Raw genomic sequence first — 26,501 nt, forward strand, 5'->3', positions numbered from 1 at the left:
TTAGTTCTCTTGTTATTAGTTGTGTCTAGTATTCAGAATCATGTTGAAATCCCCTGCACATATTAGAATACCTTCATTTTCCTGGGCTATGATCTCAAACAATAATTTCAAAAATGTTCTATCAGAGTTAGGTGGCACATAGACATTGACCAAAGTAACTAAATGATTATCCAATTTCCCTTTTGCTATTACATATCTCCCCTCTTTGTCATTTATTTCTTTAATGAGTTCAAAATTAACAGAGTTGGAAATTAATATGGCGACTCCTCTCTTAGGACCTTTCTTAAATGAGCTGAAAAAGGTATTTTTAAAACCAAATTTCCTCAGTTTATCATGTTCTTGCTGAGTTAGATGCGTTTCTTGTAAATATATCACTTGAATTTTTTCTTTCCTAATTTTTGCCATTACTTTTCCTCTTTTAATCACATTGTTTAACCCATTCACATTTAAGGACGCTATTCTCACGTTGTTACTCTGCATCACTTATAGCAATAAAGACAAATGAAAACATCAGTAGCCCCACTAACAATGCCAAAACAGTGGCATGAAACAAACAGGTCAAATATAACAGGTGAACTTCCAAACAGTAGGGGAGGATCTTTCCGTCCTCCCACGATCTGATCCCGTTGGTGGATCTAGGGAAAACCCCCTTAGATAAAGAGGGGCCTAACTTAGAAATGACAGGACCTACAGTGAGGGTTATAGTCATTCTAAATGAGTCCAACGTTAGAACTTAAAGAGAAAATTAAGTAACCCAGACCTCAGAAACTCTCTTTTCTTTTAGCATAGGAATAGCATCGTAGCCATTATTCTGACAACTAAAAACACAGGTTTTATCAGAATATTCCTACCGGTTTTGCTTCATTATGTAATCAGTGATCTTTAATCAAAGAATCTTCGGTACTCTTGCAGCCTTTCCTTGGCTCGTGCAGCTGCTGATGAGTAGCTCCTCCGGGATCCCTCGTTACGCTGCCACTCCATGGCTGATCGGAGCCGTGACTCCATCCCGGCCGCCGCGGTCGTTGGTGTCGCCGGTGTCTTCTCTGCGAGTCCGCGTCTCTCTAGCTCCTGCTTGACCTCCCCGGCGCTGTTGTAGACTCGAGTTCCCGTCTCCCAATGGATCCTCATCCTGGTGAACGGCGTCTGGAACCGGACGCCTTTCTCCTTCAAGATTCTTTTTGCAGCGTTATACTCCTTTCTCTTTTGCACAACCTCTGTCGCGTAATCGTGGTCGAATGACAGGACTTTATTCCCCAGCTGTATTTTCTTTCTCCATGCCTCTCTCAGGACTTTCTCTTTAGTGGAGAATTCCAGAAAGTTCACAATGATGGGTCTCGGCTGGGCTCCGTCTGCAGGTTTCTGTGCAAGTGACCGATGCGCTCTTTGAATTTTGAAGTTAAAATCTTCCGGCAGGTGGAGTTCACGTCTGAGCAGGTCTTGAACAAACTTGGCCACAGATTCGCCCTCTTCTCCCTCCGTAACTCCGTAGATACGGAGATTATTTCTCCTCGATCTGGATTCCAGATCAGTTAACTTATCTTGCAGGGCTTTTTGTTCTCGCAGTGAAATGATAAGAGCGTTGTTAGCCTCCTGTGCCCAATGTTCCAGCTTTTCAATCCGCGACTCAGCCTCGTTGATCTTACCGCTCTGTAGTTGCTGCTCAGTGGCGACTTTAGCAAGTTGTTGGTTTATGTCCTGTTTGAAATCCTCCAAGTCTTTTTTCACGTCGCTCCTCAGCGTTTCACCAAATGAGCGAAGGGCATCTTTTATTTCTGTTTTTAAATCTCTTATCTCCTTGCTGATGATTTCAATGTCTGACCCCTTGCCCGCCTCACTTGCAGTGAGGTGTGTTGTGTCATGGCCGCCGTCTTCCTCCATTTCACCGTTAGCTAGCGGTTCCTCCGTTTCGTCTGTCGTCGTGTTTTTAGTATGAGTTTGTCTTGTTTTCCTTCCCATTCCAGCTTTTCCCCGGTCACATTAAAGTCTGTGTGATTTCTAGCTTTAGTTATTCGAGTTTTCGGGGAGTTTTACACTTGACTATCGAGAGCTCTGATGCCGCGCAGCCTACCACTCCATGTCCAAACCCGGAAGCCGTGTTTCAGGCTTTAACGTGTGTGTGTGTGTGTGTGTTTCAGGCTTTAACGTGTGTGTGTGTGTGTGTGTGTGTGTGTGTTTCAGGCTTTAACGTGTGTGTGTGTGTTTCAGGCTTTAACGTGTGTGTGTGTGTGTGTTTCAGGCTTTAACGTGTGTGTGTGTGTGTTTCAGGCTTTAACGTGTGTGTGTGTGTGTTTCAGGCTTTAACGTGTGTGTGTGTGTGTTTCAGGCTTTAACGTGTGTGTGTGTGTGTTTCAGGCTTTAACGTGTGTGTGTGTGTGTGTGTTTGTTTCAGGCTTTAACGTGTGTGTGTGTGTTTCAGGCTTTAACGTGTGTGTGTGTGTGTTTCAGGCTTTAACGTGTGTGTGTGTGTGTGTTTCAGGCTTTAACGTGTGTGTGTGTGTGTGTGTGTGTGTGTGTGTTTCAGGCTTTAGTGTGTGTGTGTGTGTGTTTCAGGCTTTAACGTGTGTGTGTGTGTGTGTGTGTGTGTGTGTGTGTGTGTGTTTCAGGCTTTAACGTGTGTGTGTGTGTGTGTGTTTCAGGCTTTAACGTGTGTGTGTGTGTGTGTTTCAGGCTTTAACGTGTGTGTGTGTGTGTGTGTGTGTGTGTGTGTGTTTCAGGCTTTAGTGTGTGTGTGTGTTTCAGGCTTTAACGTGTGTGTGTGTGTGTGTGTGTGTGTGTGTGTGTGTGTGTGTGTGTGTGTGTGTTTCAGGCTTTAGTGTGTGTGTGTGTGTTTCAGGCTTTAACGTGTGTGTGTGTGTGTGTTTCAGGCTTTAACGTGTGTGTGTGTGTGTGTGTGTGTGTGTGTGTGTGTTTCAGGCTTTAACGTGTGTGTGTGTGTGTGTGTGTTTCAGGCTTTAACGTGTGTGTGTGTGTGTGTGTGTGTGTTTCAGGCTTTAACGTGTGTGTGTGTGTGTGTGTGTGTGTGTGTGTGTGTTTCAGGCTTTAACGTGTGTGTGTGTGTGTGTGTTTCAGGCTTTAACGTGTGTGTGTGTGTGTGTGTGTTTCAGGCTTTAACGTGTGTGTGTGTGTGTGTGTGTGTGTGTGTTTCAGGCTTTAACGTGTGTGTGTGTGTGTGTGTGTGTGTGTGTGTGTGTGTTTCAGGCTTTAACGTGTGTGTGTGTGTGTGTGTGTGTTTCAGGCTTTAACGTGTGTGTGTGTGTGTGTGTGTGTTTCAGGCTTTAACGTGTGTGTGTGTGTGTGTGTTTCAGGCTTTAACGTGTGTGTGTGTGTGTGTGTTTCAGGCTTTAACGTGTGTGTGTGTGTGTGTTTCAGGCTTTAACGTGTGTGTGTGTGTGTGTTTCAGGCTTTAACGTGTGTGTGTGTGTGTGTGTGTGTGTTTCAGGCTTTAGTGTGTGTGTGTGTGTGTTTCAGGCTTTAACGTGTGTGTGTGTGTTTCAGGCTTTAGTGTGTGTGTGTGTGTGTTTCAGGCTTTAACGTGTGTGTGTGTGTGTTTCAGGCTTTAACGTGTGTGTGTGTGTGTTTTAGGCTTTAACGTGTGTGTGTGTGTGTGTGTGTTTCAGGCTTTAACGTGTGTGTGTGTGTGTTTTAGGCTTTAACGTGTGTGTGTGTGTGTGTGTGTTTCAGGCTTTAACGTGTGTGTGTGTGTGTGTTTCAGGCTTTAACGTGTGTGTGTGTGTGTGTGTGTGTGTTTCAGGCTTTAACGTGTGTGTGTGTGTGTGTGTGTGTTTCAGGCTGTAACGTATGTGTGTGTGTGTGTGTGTGTGTGTGTGTTTCAGGCTTTAACGTGTGTGTGTGTGTGTGTGTGTGTGTGTGTGTTTCAGGCTTTAACGTGTGTGTGTGTGTGTGTTTCAGGCTTTAACGTGTGTGTGTGTGTGTTTCAGGCTGTAACGTGTGTGTGTTTCAGGCTTTAACGTGTGTGTGTTTCAGGCTTTAACGTGTGTGTGTGTGTGTGTGTGTTTCAGGCTTTAACGTGTGTGTGTGTGTGTTTCAGGCTTTAACGTGTGTGTGTGTTTCAGGCTTTAACGTGTGTGTGTGTGTGTGTGTGTGTTTCAGGCTTTAACGTGTGTGTGTGTGTGTGTTTCAGGCTTTAACGTGTGTGTGTGTGTGTTTCAGGCTTTAACGTGTGTGTGTGTGTGTGTGTTTCAGGCTTTAACGTGTGTGTGTGTGTGTGTGTTTCAGGCTTTAACGTGTGTGTGTGTGTGTGTGTTTCAGGCTTTAACGTGTGTGTGTGTGTGTGTGTGTTTCAGGCTTTAACGTGTGTGTGTGTGTTTCAGGCTGTAACGTGTGTGTGTGTGTTTCAGGCTTTAACGTGTGTGTGTGTGTTTCAGGCTTTAACGTGTGTGTGTGTGTGTGTTTCAGGCTTTAACGTGTGTGTGTGTGTTTCAGGCTTTAACGTGTGTGTGTGTGTTTCAGGCTTTAACGTGTGTGTGTGTGTGTTTCAGGCTTTAACGTGTGTGTGTGTTTCAGGCTTTAACGTGTGTGTGTGTGTGTGTTTCAGGCTTTAACGTGTGTGTGTGTGTGTGTGTTTCAGGCTTTAACGTGTGTGTGTGTGTGTTTCAGGCTTTAACGTGTGTGTGTGTGTGTTTCAGGCTTTAACGTGTGTGTGTGTTTCAGGCTTTAACGTGTGTGTGTGTGTTTCAGGCTTTAACGTGTGTGTGTGTGAGTTTCAGGCTTTAACGTGTGTGTGTGTGTGTGTGTTTCAGGCTTTAACGTGTGTGTGTGTGTGTGTTTCAGGCTTTAACGTGTGTGTGTGTGTGTGTGTTTCAGGCTTTAACGTGTGTGTGTGTTTCAGGCTTTAACGTGTGTGTGTGTGTGTTTCAGGCTTTAACGTGGAGACGGTGGAGTATAAGAACATCTGTTTCACAGTTTGGGACGTTGGTGGTCAGGACAAGATCAGACCTCTGTGGAGACACTACTTCCAAAACACACAGGTACACACACACACACACACACACACACACACACACACACACACACACTAAGGTGCACACTCAGGTACACACACACTCAGGTACACACACACACACACACACACTAAGGTACACACTCAGGTACACACACACACACAGGTACACACACACAGGTACACACACACAGGTACACATGTACACACACAGGTACACACACACACAGGTACACACACAGGTACACATGTACACACACAGGTACACACACACTCAGGTACACACACACACACACACTAAGGTACACACACACACTAAGGTACACACTCAGGTACACACACACACAGGTACACACACACACACACAGGTACACACATACACACACACAGGTACACACACACACACACACAGGTACACACACACACAGGTACACACACACACAGGTACACACATACACACACACAGGTACACACACACTAAGGTGCACACACACGTAACACTCAGGTACACACACAGGTACACACACACACACTAAGGTACACACACAGGTACACACACACACAGGTACACACACACACACACACACAGGTACACATACTCATACATATGTGTGTGTGTAATATATGAGTGATAGTCAGTGTTGCTGTGCATCTCTGATTTACTGTTATTGTTTCAGTCTGAAGGCTTCACACTGTACCTGAACACTGTGTGTGTGTGTGTGTGTGTGTGTGTGTGTGTGTGTGTGTGTGTGTGTGTGTGTGTGTGACCTCTGACCTCTGCAGGGTCTGATCTTCGTGGTCGACAGTAACGACAGAGAGAGAGTAGCAGAGTCTGCAGAGGAGCTCTCTAAGATGGTGAGTCACATCTGCTGCATGTAACATCTGTCACATGACTCCATCAGTGACATCAGTGGTCACATGACTCCATCAGTGACATCATCAGGGTCCAATCAGAGAGTTTAAATGAACATTAGTAATAACTTTATTCATATTTCACTGCAGACCTCCAGCTGCCTGATTTCCATCTTTAATGTTTGTTGTTTTTATTTATTAATTAAACATTAAAGGTTTCACTGCTCAGCCTGATGGATTTTATATTATTATAATAATGTTTTTATCGCTGGGCCGATCAGGTGAGCTGTTAGATGTTGTTGGTGTGGATCATGTGACCCTGTGGATGACCCCTGTGGATCATGTGACCCTGTGGTTGACCCCTGTGGATCATGTGACCCTGTGGTTGACCCATGTGGATCATGTGACCCTGTGGTTGACCCCTGTGGATCATGTGACCCTGTGGTTGACCCCTGTGGATCATGTGACCCTGTGGATCATGTGACCCTGTGGTTGACCCCTGTGGATCATGTGACCCTGTGGTTGACCCCTGTGGATCATGTGACCCTGTGGATCATGTGACCCTGTGGTTGACCCCTGTGGATCATGTGACCCTGTGGTTGACCCCTGTGGATCATGTGACCCTGTGGATCATGTGACCCTGTGGTTGACCCCTGTGGATCATGTGACCCTGTGGTTGACCCCTGTGGATCATGTGACCCTGTGGATCATGTGACCCTGTGGATCATGTGACCCTGTGGATCATGTGACCCTGTGGTTGACCCGTGTACAGATCCAGGAGGACGAGCTGAAGGAAGCGGTGCTTCTGGTTTTCGCCAACAAACAGGATCTTCCCAACGCCATGGGGGTCAGCGAGCTCACCGACAAACTGGGTCTGCACAGCCTGCGCAGCAGAACTGTACGTATCAATACTCCAATCAATACGTGTGATCAGTAGGGTTGGGTATCAATACTCCAATCAATACGTGTGATCAGTAGGGTTGGGTATCAATACCCCAATCAATACGTGTGATCAGTAGGGTTGGGTATCAATACTCCAATCAATACGTGTGATCAGTAGGGTTGGGTATCAATACCCCAATCAATATGTGTGATCAGTAGGGTTGGGTATCAATACTCCAATCAATACGTGTGATCAGTAGGGTTGGGTATCAATACTCCAATCAATACGTGTGATCGGTAGGGTTGGGTATCAATACCCCAATCAATACGTGTGATCGGTAGGGTTGGGTATCAATACTCCAATCAATACGTGTGATCAGTAGGGTTGGGTATCAATACCCCAATCAATACGTGTGATCGGTAGGGTTGGGTATCAATACTCCAATCAATACGTGTGATCGGTAGGGTTGGGTATCAATACTCCAATCAATACGTGTGATCGGTAGGGTTGGGTATCAATACTCCAATCAATACATGTGATCAGTAGGGTTGGGTATCAATACCCCAATCAATACGTGTGATCAGTAGGGTTGGGTATCAATACCCCAATCAATACGTGTGATCAGTAGGGTTGGGTATCAATACTCCAATCAATACGTGTGATCAGTAGGGTTGGGTATCAATACTCCAATCAATACGTGTGATCAGTAGGGTTGGGTATCAATACCCCAATCAATACGTGTGATCAGTAGGGTTGGGTATCAATACTCCAATCAATACGTGTGATCAGTAGGGTTGGGTATCAATACTCCAATCAATACGTGTGATCGGTAGGGTTGGGTATCAATACCCCAATCAATACGTGTGATCAGTAGGGTTGGGTATCAATACCCCAATCAATACGTGTGATCGGTAGGGTTGGGTATCAATACTCCAATCAATACGTGTGATCGGTAGGGTTGGGTATCAATACTCCAATCAATACGTGTGATCGGTAGGGTTGGGTATCAATACCCCAATCAATACGTGTGATCGGTAGGGTTGGGTATCAATACCCCAATCAATACGTGTGATCGGTAGGGTTGGGTATCAATACCCCAATCAATACGTGTGATCGGTAGGGTTGGGTATCAATACTCCAATCAATACGTGTGATCGGTAGGGTTGGGTATCAATACTCCAATCAATACGTGTGATCAGTAGGGTTGGGTATCAATACTCCAATCAATACGTGTGATCAGTAGGGTTGGGTATCAATACCCCAATCAATACGTGTGATCAGTAGGGTTGGGTATCAATACTCCAATCAATACGTGTGATCAGTAGGGTTGGGTATCAATACTCCAATCAATACGTGTGATCAGTAGGGTTGGGTATCAATACTCCAATCAATACGTGTGATCAGTAGGGTTGGGTATCAATACTCCAATCAATACGTGTGATCAGTAGGGTTGGGTATCAATACCCCAATCAATACGTGTGATCAGTAGGGTTGGGTATCAATACTCCAATCAATACGTGTGATCAGTAGGGTTGGGTATCAATACTCCAATCAATACGTGTGATCGGTAGGGTTGGGTATCAATACCCCAATCAATACGTGTGATCAGTAGGGTTGGGTATCAATACCCCAATCAATACGTGTGATCGGTAGGGTTGGGTATCAATACTCCAATCAATACGTGTGATCGGTAGGGTTGGGTATCAATACTCCAATCAATACGTGTGATCGGTAGGGTTGGGTATCAATACCCCAATCAATACGTGTGATCGGTAGGGTTGGGTATCAATACCCCAATCAATACGTGTGATCGGTAGGGTTGGGTATCAATACCCCAATCAATACGTGTGATCGGTAGGGTTGGGTATCAATACTCCAATCAATACGTGTGATCGGTAGGGTTGGGTATCAATACTCCAATCAATACGTGTGATCAGTAGGGTTGGGTATCAATACTCCAATCAATACGTGTGATCAGTAGGGTTGGGTATCAATACCCCAATCAATACGTGTGATCAGTAGGGTTGGGTATCAATACTCCAATCAATACGTGTGATCAGTAGGGTTGGGTATCAATACTCCAATCAATACGTGTGATCAGTAGGGTTGGGTATCAATACTCCAATCAATACGTGTGATCAGTAGGGTTGGGTATCAATACTCCAATCAATACGTGTGATCAGTAGGGTTGGGTATCAATACCCCAATCAATACGTGTGATCAGTAGGGTCGCACATCGAGCAACACTCGAACCGTTTTTATAATGTTAATAATCTGAGAAGCAGCGATGACCCTACTGATCACATGTCTCACCTGTCTCACATGTCTCACCTGTATCTCATGTCTCACCTGTCTCACATGTCTCACCTCTCTCACCTGTCTCACCTGTCTCACATGTCTCACCTGTCTCACCTGTCTCTCATGTCTTACATGTCTCACCTGTCTCTCATGTCTTACCTGTCTCACATGTCTCACCTCTCTCACATGTCTCACCTGTCTCACATGTCTCACCTGTCTCACATGTCTCACCTGTCTCTCATGTCTCACCTGTCTCACATGTCTCACCTCTCTCACATGTCTCACCTGTCTCACATGTCTCACCTCTCTCACATGTCTCACCTGTCTCACATGTCTCACCTGTCTCTCATGTCTTACCTGTCTCACATGTCTCACCTGTCTCACCTGTCTCTCATGTCTTACATGTCTCACCTGTCTCTCATGTCTTACCTGTCTCTCACGTCTCACATGTCTCTCCTCTCTCTCATGTCTCACCTGTCTCACCTGTATCTCATGTCTCACCTGTCTCACATGTCTCACCTCTCTCACCTGTCTCACCTGTCTCACCTGTCTCACATGTCTCACCTGTCTCACATGTCTCACCTGTCTCTCATGTCTTACCTGTCTCACATGTCTCACCTGTCTCACCTGTCTCTCATGTCTTACATGTCTCACCTGTCTCTCATGTCTCACGTCTCACATGTCTCACATGTCTCTCCTCTCTCTCATGTCTCACCTCTCTCACATGTCTCACCTCTCTCACCTGTCTCACCTGTCTCTCATGTCTCTCATGTCTCACATGTCTCACCTGTCTCTCATGTCTCACCTGTCTCACCTGTCTCTCTCCTGTCTGTCCACAGTGGCACGTCCAGGCCACCTGTGCCACTCAGGGTACAGGTCTTTACGAGGGTCTGGATTGGCTGTCCAACGAGCTCTCGAAACGTTAGGGTGGCGGGAAGCGGCTGATGATGTCACCAAATGATGTCACCGTGTACAGACTGATGAGGAAGAGGAGGAAGAGTGTTTCAGGACTGTTTGTGTTTTTTTAAATTATAAATGTGTCGTCTCTTCTTCTCTTCCTCCTGTCGTCTGTTTTTACTTTTAATCGCATGTTTTAATCTGATCATGTGACAGGAAGCACAGGGGCGGGGCTAAAATCAGCTGTCACTCACCTGTGGCTGGGGGGCGGGGCTTGTGACAGGTGAGCTGTCATGTGATGAGTCATTCCGTAACAATGTGAAGAAGAAGCAGAGACGATGATGCAATAAAGGTGTTTTTTTTTTCTTCTCAACGTTTCCTGTTTTTTACAAACTGTCGACCAATCAGATCACAGAACACACATCTGTCTCCTCACCGACCAATCAGATCACAGAACACACATCTGTCTCCTCACCGACCAATCAGATCACAGAACACGCATCTGTCTCCTCACCGACCAATCAGATCACAGAACACGCATCTGTCTCCTCACCGACCAATCAGATCACAGAACACACATCTGTCTCCTCACCGACCAATCAGATCACAGAACACACATCTGTCTCCTCACCGACCAATCAGATCACAGAACACACATCTGTCTCCTCACCGACCAATCAGATCACAGAACACACATGTCTCCTCACCGACCAATCAGATCACAGAACACACATCTGTCTCCTCCTCACCGACCAATCAGATCACAGAACACACATCTGTCTCCTCACCGACCAATCAGATCACAGAACACACATCTGTCTCCTCACCGACCAATCAGATCACAGAACACACATCTGTCTCCTCACCGACCAATCAGATCACAGAACACACATCTGTCTCCTCACCGACCAATCAGATCACAGAACACACATCTGTCTCCTCACCGACCAATCAGATCACAGAACACACATCTGTCTCCTCACCGACCAATAACAATAAAGACCAAAAAACACAAGTTTCTTTCTTTCTTTCAGAATTCTTCACGTTGTTTAAAGTTTAATGAAATAACTTCAATCATTAAAATAATTACTTTATTTTACTTTTAAACTTCAGATTCTGTTTTTAATGAACGAGGGGAACCAATCAGTGAGGTCAGAGGTCATTGATGCGGCCATCGACCAATCAGTGGTATTACTGTAGTACTACTACTGTGGTACTGTAGTACTACTGTAGTACTGGTACTGTAGTACTACTACTGTGGTACTGTAGTACTACTGTGGTACTGTAGTACTACTACTGTAGTACTACTGTGGTACTGTAGTACTACTGTGGTACTGGTACTGTAGTACTACTACTGTGGTACTGTAGTACTACTGTGGTACTGTAGTACTACTGTAGTACTGGTACTGTAGTACTACTACTGTGGTACTGTAGTACTACTGTGGTACTGGTACTGTAGTACTACTACTGTGGTACTGTAGTACTACTGTGGTACTGTAGTACTACTGTGGTACTGGTACTGTAGTACTACTACTGTGGTACTGTACTACTACTGTGGTACTGTAGTACTACTGTGGTACTGTAGTACTACTGTGGTACTGTAGTACTACTACTGTGGTACTACTACTGTGGTACTACTGTAGTACTACTACTGTGGTACTACTACTGTAGTACTACTGTAGTAGTAGTACCCCCCCCCCCCCCCCCACAAGCAGACTCACTGATAGTGGTGAACCCATTTCTAGCACATACAACCTTACACTGTATATTAATAATGCTTTATTCCCCTAAACATGTGTACTTGCTGATGTATGCTCATGAACAGGCCAACCAATGTGTTGAACTGCTGACTAGATTCTAGTTCTAGGTTGTTGTCAACTTTTTCGTTGTCATGACAACGCACGCACCTGTATATTGGAAAGGAACTTTTAGACGCGCGCTTTCCTAATTCGAGTCTGAGGTACATCAACTAAAAAGAGAAGGTGTGGGTACAATAAAGAAAGGTGTTGAGGGCTTTCTGTGACCTTTGCAAGACGTCCTTCTCAATCAGACATGGAGGGAAAATGATGTGAAACGACACAGACGGAGACGGGTCCAGCAGAAAGAGACATCCAAATCTATGGATGAATTGGGCTTCAAACGCTGTGCGTGCACGCGCTACGCGGGACGGGTGGTCACCCTATGTGGTACTGTATCAGTATCAGTACTACAGCAGCAGTGAACACACCTCCTGGGCCACACTGCCCTCTCTGGTAGTTAACACAGGTGTGATTTGGTGCTACAGTGCGACATCTAGTGGCTGAATGTGGTCACTGCACCTTTAGCTCACCTTCCTCCATGAGTTCTAACTTCCGGCATAGAAAGGAAGAAGAAGAAAAGAAAACATTCATCTTAATTAAACTGTTAAAGACATTTCTACATATATATTCTATATATAAATATTCTATATTCTGCATATATTCAGGGTTAGGGTTATCCTGATGATGGGCATGTAGGAATTATATAAATATATATACAGCAGAATTTAACAGACTGATAATTATTGAGTATATTGATTACTGAATCAGCTGGTTGAGCTTCAGCAGCTCAGTTTAGTGTGAAAGGAAACAGCTGTTTCTAATCAGTCAGCTGACCAATCAGCTGTTTCTAATCAGTCAGCTGACCAATCAGCTGTTTCTAATCAGTCAGCTGACCAATCAGCTGTTTCTAATCAGTCAGCTGACCAATCAGCTGTTTCTAATCAGTCAGCTGACCAATCAGCTGTTTGTGGATCAAACTTTATTGATGGTTTGAACTGTTCCAGTGAGACAGACGCCATGCTGCTGTGTTTGTGTCTGCTGTCAGTGTGTCTGCTACACGGCTGTGGTGAGAAACGTGCTCATGTGTTCATGTTGTGTTCATGTTGTGTATCTGTTGTGTTCATGTTGTGTATCTGTTGTGTTCATGTTGTGTTCATGTTGTGTATCTGTTGTGTTCATGTTGTGTATCTGTTGTGTTCATGTTGTGTATCTGTTGTGTTCATGTTGTGTATCTGTTGTGTTCATGTTGTGTTCATGTTGTGTTCATGTTGTGTTCATGTTGTGTTCATGTTGTGTATCTGTTGTGTATCTGTTGTGTATCTGTTGTGTATCTGTTGTGTATCTGTTGTGTATCTGTTGTGTATCTGTTGTGTATCTGTTGTGTATCTGTTGTGTTCATGTTGTGTTCATGTTGTGTATCTGTTGTGTATCTGTTGTGTTCATGTTGTGTATCTGTTGTGTATCTGTTGTGTATCTGTTGTGTATCTGTTGTGTATCTGTTGTGTATCTGTTGTGTATCTGTTGTGTATCTGTTGTGTATCTGTTGTGTATCTGTTGTGTATCTGTTGTGTATCTGTTGTGTATCTGTTGTGTATCTGTTGTGTATCTGTTGTGTATCTGTTGTGTATCTGTTGTGTATCTGTTGTGTATCTGTTGTGTATCTGTTGTGTGTCTGTTGTGTGTCTGTTGTGTGTCTGTTGTGTATCTGTTGTGTATCTGTTGTGTATCTGTTGTGTATCTGTTGTGTATCTGTTGTGTATCTGTTGTGTATCTGTTGTGTATCTGTTGTGTATCTGTTGTGTATCTGTTGTGTATCTGTTGTGTATCTGTTGTGTATCTGTTGTGTATCTGTTGTGTATCTGTTGTGTATCTGTTGTGTATCTGTTGTGTATCTGTTGTGTATCTGTTGTGTATCTGTTGTGTATCTGTTGTGTATCTGTTGTGTATCTGTTGTGTATCTGTTGTGTATCTGTTGTGTATCTGTTGTGTATCTGTTGTGTATCTGTTGTGTATCTGTTGTGTATCTGTTGTGTATCTGTTGTGTATCTGTTGTGTATCTGTTGTGTATCTGTTGTGTATCTGTTGTGTATCTGTTGTGTATCTGTTGTGTATCTGTTGTGTATCTGTTGTGTATCTGTTGTGTATCTGTTGTGTATCTGTTGTGTATCTGTTGTGTATCTGTTGTGTATCTGTTGTGTATCTGTTGTGTATCTGTTGTGTATCTGTTGTGTATCTGTTGTGTATCTGTTGTGTATCTGTTGTGTATCTGTTGTGTATCTGTTGTGTATCTGTTGTGTATCTGTTGTGTATCTGTTGTGTATCTGTTGTGTATCTGTTGTGTATCTGTTGTGTATCTGTTGTGTATCTGTTGTGTATCTGTTGTGTATCTGTTGTGTATCTGTTGTGTATCTGTTGTGTATCTGTTGTGTATCTGTTGTGTATCTGTTGTGTATCTGTTGTGTATCTGTTGTGTATCTGTTGTGTATCTGTTGTGTATCTGTTGTGTATCTGTTGTGTATCTGTTGTGTATCTGTTGTGTATCTGTTGTGTATCTGTTGTGTATCTGTTGTGTATCTGTTGTGTGTCTCAGCAGGTTTTAAAGGAATATAGAGTCTTGCCTCTGTCAGTGGGTTCTGACTCACCGCTCTTTGTTTCTAACAATCACACAGATCTCTGTTACGTTGCATCACATGCATTTATTTTTACAATGGTTCAGTATCAGAAACACAAAGTGAAACTTTGTCCTTACTAAATAACAAAGAGCTCATCACTGATCTCTCCTTCTCATCATGAGTTCAACACACCTGTCTCCAGTTACTCATTCATTTATTCCCACCTCCCCACCACAGATGCAATACATATTAAAGGCCAGCAGGGGGAGACCTGCACCCACATATCCAGAGATAATATCTGAATAATATAATAAATTAAAATGGCTGTAATGTATTATATACATTAGTGTGTAAAATCTCAGAAATAAAGAACCAATCCAATGATCAAAGTCATTTTTCACACTCAGCAGGTTTTTATTTATTGGATCAGTTTGAGGGGAATGAAATGTGATTCTCTCTTCAGATGGAAACTCCAACCAGACGCAGAACAATCAGACGTTCTCGAGTCTCTTTGGATTCAGCGGTAAGAACATAAACTTCATATATTTAATATTTTAATAATAATAATTTAATCATACAGCATATTTATACACAGAGGATTCAGGTGTGATATTAAACTATGGACATCCTAACACAGTTTATTAGATGTGCTACTTACCATTGCTGTCATGTCTGTTCTAAAAACTAAAACATTGGTTATAAAAATGTAAAGTTCAGGTTAAGAAATAAAACATTTGATTTAATAAAAGACGAACACAAAAGTCTTCAGCTGTGATGTAAAGAACAGAGTTCAGTATGTTATAATGGTTAGTGGGGAAATTCTTATTCCTCTTTTTAATAAATCTGACACTGCACAAAAAATATTAATGCATCAGAATCAATGTTGTTGCTAATCATTGACCTACCCCCCCCCCCCCCCCCCCCAAAGGGTTAAAATCTTGAACATATTTGATATTTATTTTCAGGACTGATGTCAATTCCATGCAAAGTGTAAAATAATACTCTTAATAATCTTTGTCCTAAATGAACTCTAACACCTATTTTAAGTTAAAGCAGCATTTTAAACTCTGACAAACAGGAAGTCAGTGTAAAGATCTGAGAAGTGGACTGATGTGGTCCAGAGGCCGGTACTATGAAGCTGGATTAATAAACCCAGGATATCTCTCCGTTACCGTGGTTACCAGACATTCACGATCCTGATAAACGGTTCTACCAAACTGGTTATCAACTCAGTGATTAACCCAGCCTGCTTTACCATGGAGGAGCAGGAGGAGCAGTCTGCTTTACCATGGAGGAGCAGGAGGAGCAGCCTGCTTTACCATGGAGGAGCAGGAGGAGCAGTCTGCTTTACCATGGAGGAGCAGGAGGAGCAGTCTGCTTTACCATGGAGGAGCAGGAGGAGCAGCCTGCTTTACCATGGAGGAGCAGCCTGCTTTACCATGGAGGAGCAGGAGGAGCAGCCTGCTTTACCATGGAGGAGCAGGAGGAGCAGCCTGCTTTACCATGGAGGAGCAGCCTGCTTTACCATGGAGGAGCAGGAGGAGCAGTCTGCTTTACCATGGAGGAGCAGGAGGAGCAGCCTGCTTTACCATGGAGGAGCAGCCTGCTTTACCATGGAGGAGCAGGAGGAGCAGCCTGCTTTACCATGGAGGAGCAGGAGGAGCAGCCTGCTTTACCATGGAGGAGCAGTCTGCTTTACCATGGAGGAGCAGGAGGAGCAGGAGGAGCAGCCTGCTTTACCATGGAGGAACAGGAGGAGCAGGAGGAGCAGGAGGAGCAGTCTGCTTTACCATGGAGGAACAGGAGGAACAGGAGGAGCAGCCTGCTTTACCATGGAGGAACAGGAGGAGCAGGAGGAGCAGGAGGAGCAGCCTATTATTCTTCAACAATATGAAGAATTCAAACATCATCAGGCCAAAAGCAACACTGTTGCCGCAGCAACAGGAAGGAATGCTGGCAGCACATTGCCGACTCTGTTAACGTGGTAACCCGAACCCTGATGTGCCTCAAGGATTATATTTATTTTGGTCAATTAAAAAATAAGAATAAAATTCTGCTTTTCTGCACTTTTGCAGCGATTACTCTCAAGATGATCTTATTGAGACTTTCTGTCAGGTTTCCTGGAACTGGAGTGGCGGTAAGGTTATTTATTTAAATTGTTAAAAAATTGACGAAAAGATAACCCAGTTACCATGGTGATTTACCAGTTACCATGGTGATTTACCCCGGTAAGAAGTGAGCCAGCGTTGTAGGAGTTCCCCCTGAAGTTCCCCCTGAGAGTAAATCCAGCTTGGTAGTACAGGCCTCTGGTCTCAGGACTCTGAATCAGCTGCAGCGGTCTCTGTTACACTTTCAGGGACCAGTTTTTATAAATCCTGCTTCATATATTCTTCACATTCAGGTTTCAGTTTGGGGGATCTGTTCTAAAGACCCTGCCTGTGTTTCAGAGCTGGCGGGGGTCCGGGCCTTCGGTCTGGAGCAGGAGATGGAGACTCGGATCATCGGGGGTCAGGAGGCCTGGGCTCACTCGTGGCCCTGGCAGGTTTCTCTGCGCTTCGCCTCCATGCCGGCCTGCGGAGGAGCCATCATCAGTCCGCTGTGGGTCGTCTCTGCTGCTCACTGCTTCAAAAGGTCAGAGGTCACCTTACCTGCTCAGGTAGACCAGGACTCCCTCTGAGAGGGTCACACTGAAACTGCTGATTTATCACATCATTTTTTAAATGTCTTATTTTTCCTCTGTGATGAATTTTGTGCAGTTTTCCTTCTCGTCAGTTGTTTGTTTTTATGCTGACGCGAGTGTTTGCGGCGCCCTCTAGAGGCGAGAACACACAACCATCCCAGGACTGGTTCATTATAGGTTTAGCACTGTGGTTCAGGTCTGGTTGGAGTCAGGGAGACATCATGATTTGTTTAGAGGCCGGTTGTGTTAGCGCTCCTCTGAGGCTGGCTTCTGATTGGTGCAGAGCTGATGACATCATCTGTCTGCAGGTACAACAAAGCTTCGTTCTGGACGGTTTTGGCTGGAAAACATGACCTGGATAATCCCGATGAAGCTGGACAGCAGGTCAGAAATACTTCTTTCATTAGTTTGTTCACGATGGATAAAAAAAACCTTGACTTTATATTTTACATTTCTTTACAGACTCGGTTTAAAACTCTCAAAGCAGGAACATTTAAAACTGATAAAATCATCATGAAGTTTTCATCTGTTGTTTGAAACAGATTTAATCATTGAAACTTTGACAGCAGAGTAAAGATGAACCTTTTCTGACAGGAATGAAACTTTATTGATCAAAGTAGAACATTGTGGATATTTTATCAGCTGATCCACTAAGAATGAAACTTCATGCTGCACATAAACAGCTGTGGTCTGATCGTGCAGACGGGTGTAAGAACATTCAACTTTTTCTCTTTGTGTCTTTGATCTTTTACTGTCAATCATTTTGTGAAGGTGTTATCTGTACTAGTTGCTGATTGGCTGAACACAGCTGATCCACACCTGCCTCCCAGAAATCATGTTTATCATCATTTTTAACCCTTACAGACTGTTCAGGACCATATAAACATTTCTATTAGACATTTCCTAATGTGACCCAGAATATACAAAAATGGAAATAAGATGCATCATTTAATCATTTTTTGTATATACAGATTTGACCCGTTTATTTATTCTCCTATAATAAATAAATGTTCTCCTGGATCATAAAATAGTGATTGAATGTATTCCACAGGATTAATTAAACATGTATTAATGGATGATGAGGCATTGATGAATGTGAATTGGTGTAGAAACTAGTTATGAGTCAGAATATGAACAGTATGTAAAGGGTTAGGGTTTGGGTTAACCCTAACCCTTAAAGGTCTGCTGTTGCCTCCTGAATGTTTTCAGATATTTAAACATTAATTTTTAGGACATTTTCCATACGAGTTGTTGCAGTGTGGTATTAATTATTTAAAAAATGTCTGCTCATTATATGTTGGTTCATTTTTAAGTTAGACTCCCAACAGTCAGTTTTCAGTGTGTAAAGGGTTAGTTAGTTAGTTAGTTAGTTAAGTAGTTAGTTAGTTAGTTTCCTGACAGCAAATGTAATCATTATAGTTTCTAATAAACAACCGTAACCCTACAATAGAGTCTAAGTTATTAAGAAGCTTTGCAAATTAACTTCAAATAACAAATCAACACTTTTTTTCTCTTAAAATTTACTGAAAATACTTTGAATATTTCCAGGAAATCAGAGTAAATGAAAGAAGCTGTACAAAGGTCATTTTTAGGAGTAAGAAAAGTTACTAACGTGTTGAGTAAGACAGCGACGGTTTGTTATGTGAACCAGCTGGTCGGCGTCGCTCTCATCGTCAGCCATCGTGGATACAACGCTCGCACCAAAGACAGCGACGTGGCGCTTCTGAAGCTGCAACAGCAACTCGTCTTCAACCGGTTCGTCAGACCCATCGACGTCTGGATGAGTCCGCTGCCGCTGTTCACGAAGTGCACCGTCACCGGATGGGGCTCCACCCGAGAGAGTGAGGACGCTTCTTCTCCTTCAACCAGCTGCTGAGCTTCTGGAAGCTGACGCTGTCTCTCTGTCCTCAGACGGGCCTCGAGTTCACAGACTGCAGGAAGTGAACGTCACTCTGCTGTCTCCTGATGTCTGTAACCGGTACTATGTCGGCAGGATGAGGCCCTCCATGTTCTGTGCGGGGAAGGATGGAGGAGGAGTCGACGCCTGCCAGGTGAGACCTGGATCTGGTCTTCAAAGTCAGGGAACGTGCTGACTGAAGCTCGTCTTGTCTCTTTGTTCTCTGTCATGTCTCTTAGGTTTCATGTCCTCCTGGTATCATGTGATCAGTGTCTCATAGTATTAAAATGCATCAATATTTCTGATTGGATCTCAATATGCTAACTAGCTGTATGATTGTATCTGTCTCTGGGTCTCAGGGGGACTCTGGAGGTCCTCTGTCCTGCTTCACTGGCAGCAGGTATGAACTGGCAGGTCTGGTGAGTTGGGGGGTCGGTTGTGGGCGAGCCAGAAGACCAGGGGTCTACACCAAAATCCAGCAGCACACTCAATGGATCTCTGACACTATGAGTATGTTATACACACTTTGTGATGAATCCAAACAGTCACTGCATGTTTTGGACATGTTGCTTGGGTTTTTGCAGATGATCAGAACATCACAAACACAGATGACATCACCACTGAAGGTGGGTCAGCGTTTATATCAGAAAAGTACAAACCTTCAACACCTGTATGACTCTGTGTTCACCTGGGTCACAGAGGACAGGTGTGGTAAGCAGCAGAGCTCCAGCTGTGAGCGAGACCCAGGCCTCGCTGGTCTCTCGGTGTCCCAGGACGGTGAGGTGTCTGTGGGGAACGTGACGGAGTCGTGTCCCTTCGTCTGGTCCTGGCAGGTCAGCCTGCAGCACGACGGCCGCCATTACTGCAGCGGGACCCTGATCCACCGCCGCTGGGTGCTCGCTGCACACCACTGCAACGTCAGGTACTGATAGTACTACTAGTACTACTAGTAGTACTACTGATAGTACTACTAGTAGTACTAGTAGTACTACTAGTACTACTAGTAGTACTACTGATAGTACTACTGATAGTACTACTGATAGTACTACTACTGATAGTACTACTGATAGTACTACTGATAGTACTACTGATAGTACTACTGATAGTACTACTGATAGTACTACTGCTAGTAGTACTAGTAGTACTACTACTGATAGTACTACTACTGATAGTACTACTGATAGTACTACTGATAGTACTACTACTGCTAGTACTACTGATAGTACTACTGATAGTACTACTAGTAGTACTACTGATAGTACTACTACTGCTAGTACTACTGCTAGTACCACTGCTAGTACTACTGATAGTACTACTGATAGTACTACTGATAGTACTACTGATAGTACTACTGATAGTACTACTACTGCTAGTACTACTACTGCTAGTACTACTGATAGTACTACTGATAGTACTGCTGATAGTACTACTGATAGTACTACTACTGATAGTACTACTGATAGTACTACTGATAGTACTACTACTGATAGTACTACTGATAGTACTACTACTGATAGTACTACTGATAGTACTACTGATAGTACTACTGATAGTACTACTACTGCTAGTACTACTGCTAGTACTACTGATAGTACTACTGATAGTACTGCTGATAGTACTACTGATAGTACTACTACTGATAGTACTACTGATAGTACTACTGATAGTACTACTGATAGTACTACTACTGCTAGTACTACTGCTAGTACTACTGATAGTACTACTACTGCTAGTACTACTACTGCTAGTACTACTGATAGTACTACTGATAGTACTACTGATAGTACTACTACTGATAGTACTACTGATAGTACTACTGATAGTACTACTGATAGTACTACTACTGCTAGTACTACTGCTAGTACTACTGATAGTACTACTGATAGTACTACTGATAGTACTGCTGATAGTACTACTGATAGTACTACTACTGATAGTACTACTGATAGTACTACTGATAGTACTACTGATAGTACTACTACTGCTAGTACTACTGCTAGTACTACTGATAGTACTACTACTGCTAGTACTACTACTGCTAGTACTACTGATAGTACTACTGATAGTACTACTACTGATAGTACTACTGATAGTACTACTACTACTGCTACTACTACTGCTACTACTACTACTGATAGTACTACTGATAGTACTGCTGATAGTACTGCTGATAGTACTACTACTGCTAGTACTACTGATAGTACTACTACTGCTACTGATAGTACTACTGATAGTACTACTGATAGTACTACTACTGATAGTACTACTACTGATAGTACTGCTGCTAGTACTACTACTGATAGTACTACTACTGATAGTACTACTACTGATAGTACTGCTGCTAGTACTACTACTGCTACTGATAGTACTACTACTACTACTACTGCTAGTACTACTGATAGTACTGCTGCTAGTACTACTACTACTGCTACTGATAGTACTACTACTACTGCTACTGCTAGTACTACTGATAGTACTGCTGCTGCTACTGATAGTACTACTGATAGTACTATCAGTAGTACTAGTAGTAGTACTACTGATAGTACTACTACTACTAGTACTGCCAGTACTACTACTGCTAGTACTTCTATTACTGCTAGTACTACTGACACTAGTACTACTACCACTGGGTAGTACTGCAGTATTCAGAACTACTACTACTACTACAGTTACTGCAGTATTCAGAACTACTACTACAGGTACTGCAGTATTCAGAACTACTACTACAGGTACTGCAGTATTCAGAACTACTACTACAGGTACTGCAGTATTCAGAACTACTACTACAGGTACTGCAGTATTCAGAACTACTACTACTACTACAGTTACTGCAGTATTCAGAACTACTACTACAGGTACTGCAGTATTCAGAACTACTACTACAGGTACTGCAGTATTCAGAACTACTACTACTACAGGTACTGCAGTATTCAGAACTACTACTACAGGTACTGCAGTATTCAGAACTACTACTACTGATAGTACTACTGATAGTACTGCTGATAGTACTACTACTACTGCTACTGATAGTACTACTGATAGTACTACTGATAGTACTACTACTGATAGTACTGCTGCTAGTACTACTACTGATAGTACTACTACTGATAGTACTACTACTGATAGTACTGCTGCTAGTACTACTACTACTGCTACTGATAGTACTGCTGATAGTACTATCAGTAGTACTACTACTGCTGCTACTGATAGTACTGCTGATAGTACTATCAGTAGTACTAGTAGTAGTACTACTGATAGTACTACTACTACTAGTACTGCCAGTACTACTACTGCTAGTACTTCTATTACTGCTAGTACTACTGACACTAGTACTACTACCACTGGGTAGTACTGCAGTATTCAGAACTACTACTACTACTACAGTTACTGCAGTATTCAGAACTACTACTACAGGTACTGCAGTATTCAGAACTACTACTACAGGTACTGCAGTATTCAGAACTACTACTACAGTTACTGCAGTATTCAGAACTACTACTACAGGTACTGCAGTATTCAGAACTACTACTACAGGTACTGCAGTATTCAGAACTACTACTACAGGTACTGCAGTATTCAGAACTACTACTACTACAGGTACTGCAGTATTCAGAACTACTACTACAGGTACTGCAGTATTCAGAACTACTACTACAGGTACTGCAGTATTCAGAACTACTACTACAGGTACTGCAGTATTCAGAACTACTACTACAGGTACTGCAGTATTCAGAACTACTACTACAGGTACTGCAGTATTCAGAACTACTACTACAGGTACTGCAGTATTCAGAACTACTACTACAGGTACTGCAGTATTCAGAACTACTACTACAGGTACTGCAGTATTCAGAACTACTACTACAGGTACTGCAGTATTCAGAACTACTACTACAGGTACTGCAGTATTCAGAACTACTACTACAGGTACTGCAGTATTCAGAACTACTACTACAGGTACTGCAGTATTCAGAACTACTACTACAGGTACTGCAGTATTCAGAACTACTACTACAGGTACTGCAGTATTCAGAACTACTACTACAGGTACTGCAGTATTCAGAACTACTACTACAGGTACTGCAGTATTCTCGTCCCTGCAGGAAGGACGACGTGGTGGTTTTGGGAGTTCATGACCTTCGGTTTTCGTCGCCTCAAATGGTCCCAGTGGACAAAGTCTTCAACCTGCCGCAGGACGTCAGCTTCCCCCCGTCATGTGACCTGTCACTGCTCCGCCTCAGCGTTCCCGCCAGATTCAGTAAAGCACACCTGAACATGTCTGAAACTGACCGGAACTTGTATGTTTGTCTTCTTGACACCGTCCTCTGTTTGTGTCTCCAGACTCAAACGTGTCTCCAGTTTGCGTCCCTGATGAGGACGAGGAGCTGGACGCCAGCTGGTCGTGTGTCACCACCGGTTGGGGATCCATGAGCGCAGCAGGTTACCTCACATCTCCACATACAGCCTGACATGAACACACATGTTCCAGCAGTGGACAGAAACTCAATCCTCACTGTTTGTGGTCTCGTGTTGTTTCTGGTGTAGCTGATGTTGATCCGGACCGGATGCACCAGGCCCAGCTGACCCTGGTCAACCAGACCACCTGCAGAGAGAAATGGGGCAGCAGTCTCATCAGTGACTCCCACATCTGTTCACATCCTGCAGGCTCCGCCTCCTGCATGGTGAGTGCTACAACTTCCAATCATTTAATTTAAGAAGCTCAGAATGTTTGATAGAACCGGTCCAAGCTGACTTGTTTTGTCCGAACAGATGAAACCAAAATATTCAGTTGAGTAGCATATTTTTTATTTTACTTGAAAAATGAAACAACTGATTAAGAAAAGATTTAACTTTTATAGTTCAGGACTTTTGGAGAAATGCAGCAGCTGGTAGATAACGACCACCAGGGGAGGTTAAAGTGTCCTTTCCTGTCTCTCTGCAGGGCGACTCTGGAGCTCCTCTGCTGTGTCGGAAGCGTGGCGCCTACTTCCTGTTTGGTGTGGTCACATGGGGCAGCCGGCGCTGTGACGCAGAAAAACCGGCCATCTTCTCCCTGATCTCAGATTATCACTCATGGATCACTGAGGTGACTGAAGACATCTGAAATAAACTTTTTCCTGGAAGTTGTTTGTCCTCATGTTTACTGAGCAGGAGAGAGGCAGCCAATCACATCACTGCATTCAAACGCAACACAGCCAATGTAAAGAGGACTTCAGAGTCAGGCTGTCCAATCAGGAGTCATTCAGCTTTTTCATTTTTAGAGGTTAAACATTTTCAGGTGTCAAAACTAATTTACATCTTCAAGTTTTTAATGTATTCTGTAATATTTTCATGCATGTCTCATCTTTAAAGGACACTGAAAGAATGAGGATCCGTTAATAAAACATCAAAAACACAAATATTCAGTGTCAAAATGATATTTTTCAGATATTAAATATTTAAAACATTAGGTTTCAACTTTTTAAAGGGCAGAAAGAACCTACAGATTATATTAAACATACAGTCATGTATAACCTAACCCTAAACAGAAAAACTTGATAAAATTCCACAAAGAACGGACCGGACAAAATGATTGGCACCCTCGGCTTAATGTTTGGTAACCCAACCTTTTGAATTATTGTCGAACACCTAACAAATGATATCAGGCTGAAGCGGTTCCATGAAGGCCGATCCACGTTCACACAATCAAACTAATTAAAGACCGGCTCGACTGTTCAGTCATTCACATGCAGCCATGACGTAGAACACAGATCACACTGATTCACAATGACACAATCCTCCACAGAAGAGCCACAGAGCAGCAGCTCTCACTGCTGGACACACACACACACACACACACACACACACACACACACACACACACACACACACACACACACACACACACACACACACACACACACACACACACACACTGAGCAGCAGCTCACACTTCTGCTGGACACACACACACACACACACACACACACACACACAGAGCAGCAGCTCACACTTCTGCTGGACACACACACACACACACACACACACACACACACAGAGCAGCAGCTCACACTTCTGCTGGAGGCGTATGAAGAATTTAAACATATGATCACAAAAACAATAAATAAAACACAGTGAAAGGAAGCAGCTGATGGACTGAAAGGGTCTGATCCTCCTCTTCCTCCTCTTCCTCCTCCTCCTCCTCCTCCTCGTCCTCCTCCTCATCCTCCTCCTCTTCCTCATCTTCTTCCTCCTCCTCTTCCTCATCTTCTTCCTCCTCCTCGTCATCCTCCTCTTCCTCCTCCTCCTCTTCCTCATCTTCTTCCTCCTCCTCTTCCTCCTCCTCTTCCTCATCTTCTTCCTCCTCCTCGTCATCCTCCTCTTCCTCCTCCTCCTCCTCCTCCTCTTCCACTATAGCAGCTCTGTCATGTTCAAGCTCCTCAATGAGGGACAAGCCTTGACTAACAGTTGATGTGTTGAGCTCGTTATAAACTGGACCTTAAACATCTAGACACGCATCCACTAAATGTCTTAGTTTACTTTTATGACATTATTTTAAATGTACTGATCAATAACCAATACCTTTTTAAAACAGCGTTTCCTACCATGAAAATAGGATTCGCTTGTCCAAATATTTTAGCATACATACACACGTTAAGTTGACTATGTACTCGACTATATATATGTATGCATGTGTATATATATTATTATTAAGTCAACTATATATATGTATAAGTGTATATATATGTGTGTGTGTGTATATATATATATATATATAGAGAGAGAGAGATATGATTATTAAGTCAACTTCATATGAACTGTTTTCTTTTTAAATGATGATGATTAATGAAGCCATAAAATATATTAAATCATCTCTTTTCTTTCAGACTAAGCCTGACAGTTAGCCTGGTCCGGACCAGGTTAGTTTGCAGCATACGTTGCCATGGTAACTGAGCTTGCTTTATGGGAACCGAATCTGCTGGAAAATGAGTCAGACTAACTAAATAAGACGGGCTTATTTGGTAATTCTGCTTTATGGAACAGGGCCCTGGACCCATTGTTGGCCAGTTCAGAACTCTCCAGTGTCTTTAACCATTTCTGAGTGTTTTTTTATATCTGTTTTGGGTCATTGTCCTGCTGGAAGACCCACAGGCCAGGCCAGGCCAGGCCAGGCCAGGCCAGGCCAGGCCAGGCAGCTTTATTCATAGAGCGCATTTCATACCCAGGAGCAACTCAATGTGCTTTACATAAAAACAAACATTTAACAGTAAAAATTGGAAACAAAAAAACATAAAAACATGAAATTTAATAAATAAAATAAAACCCAATAATTGTAAAAACGTGGAAACATTAACCCCCCCCCCCCCACACACACACACACTAATATTAAAAAAGAAAAATAAAGTACAGAAAAAGAAAAAGAGAAACTGAGTTAGGGTTAGACCACAACATCCTAAAATTGATAGTTGTGATGGAGCTGATGGGGATGAATCCCGATCTGAGGAATATCACTATGATGGCCACAGAAACCTGAGAGTGGAAACACTAGGTTTCGACCCGACCCCTGAACCCACAGAACACCTGAATGGATTGAACCAGAACCTTCCAAAGAGTTTACTGCTGTTGAGCAAGATCCTTCAGACG

The 26,501-nt window shown here is 43.3% G+C and overlaps 2 protein-coding genes across 2 annotated transcripts in view; both read left to right on the forward strand.

Annotated features, from left to right (window-relative positions):
- Positions 1–10,259, forward strand: part of LOC134004428 (ADP-ribosylation factor 4) — a 14,245-nt gene extending 3,986 nt beyond the window's left edge. The window contains exons 3-6 of the mRNA XM_062443690.1: positions 4,879–4,988; positions 5,744–5,815; positions 6,585–6,710; positions 9,833–10,259. Coding sequence (XP_062299674.1) covers positions 4,879–4,988; positions 5,744–5,815; positions 6,585–6,710; positions 9,833–9,919 — 395 coding nt within the window. The 3' untranslated portion in view covers positions 9,920–10,259. The remainder of the gene's footprint in view (positions 1–4,878; positions 4,989–5,743; positions 5,816–6,584; positions 6,711–9,832) is intronic.
- Positions 10,260–16,513: 6,254 nt separating this feature from the next.
- ovch1 (ovochymase 1) lies at positions 16,514–24,139 on the forward strand. The gene is made up of 12 exons (XM_062443602.1): positions 16,514–16,529; positions 16,749–16,932; positions 17,290–17,365; positions 18,633–18,822; positions 18,893–19,032; positions 19,238–19,388; positions 19,463–19,504; positions 19,578–19,800; positions 22,982–23,136; positions 23,220–23,318; positions 23,424–23,560; positions 23,821–24,139. The coding sequence occupies exons 1-12, from the start codon at positions 16,514–16,516 to the stop codon at positions 23,980–23,982; spliced, it is 1,575 nt and encodes a 524-aa protein (XP_062299586.1). The 3' UTR covers positions 23,983–24,139.
- Positions 24,140–26,501: the final 2,362 nt, after the last annotated feature.

The sequence above is a fragment of the Scomber scombrus genome, chromosome 22 (assembly GCF_963691925.1).
Source record: "Scomber scombrus chromosome 22, fScoSco1.1, whole genome shotgun sequence".
Taxonomy (NCBI): Eukaryota; Metazoa; Chordata; class Actinopteri; order Scombriformes; family Scombridae; genus Scomber; species Scomber scombrus.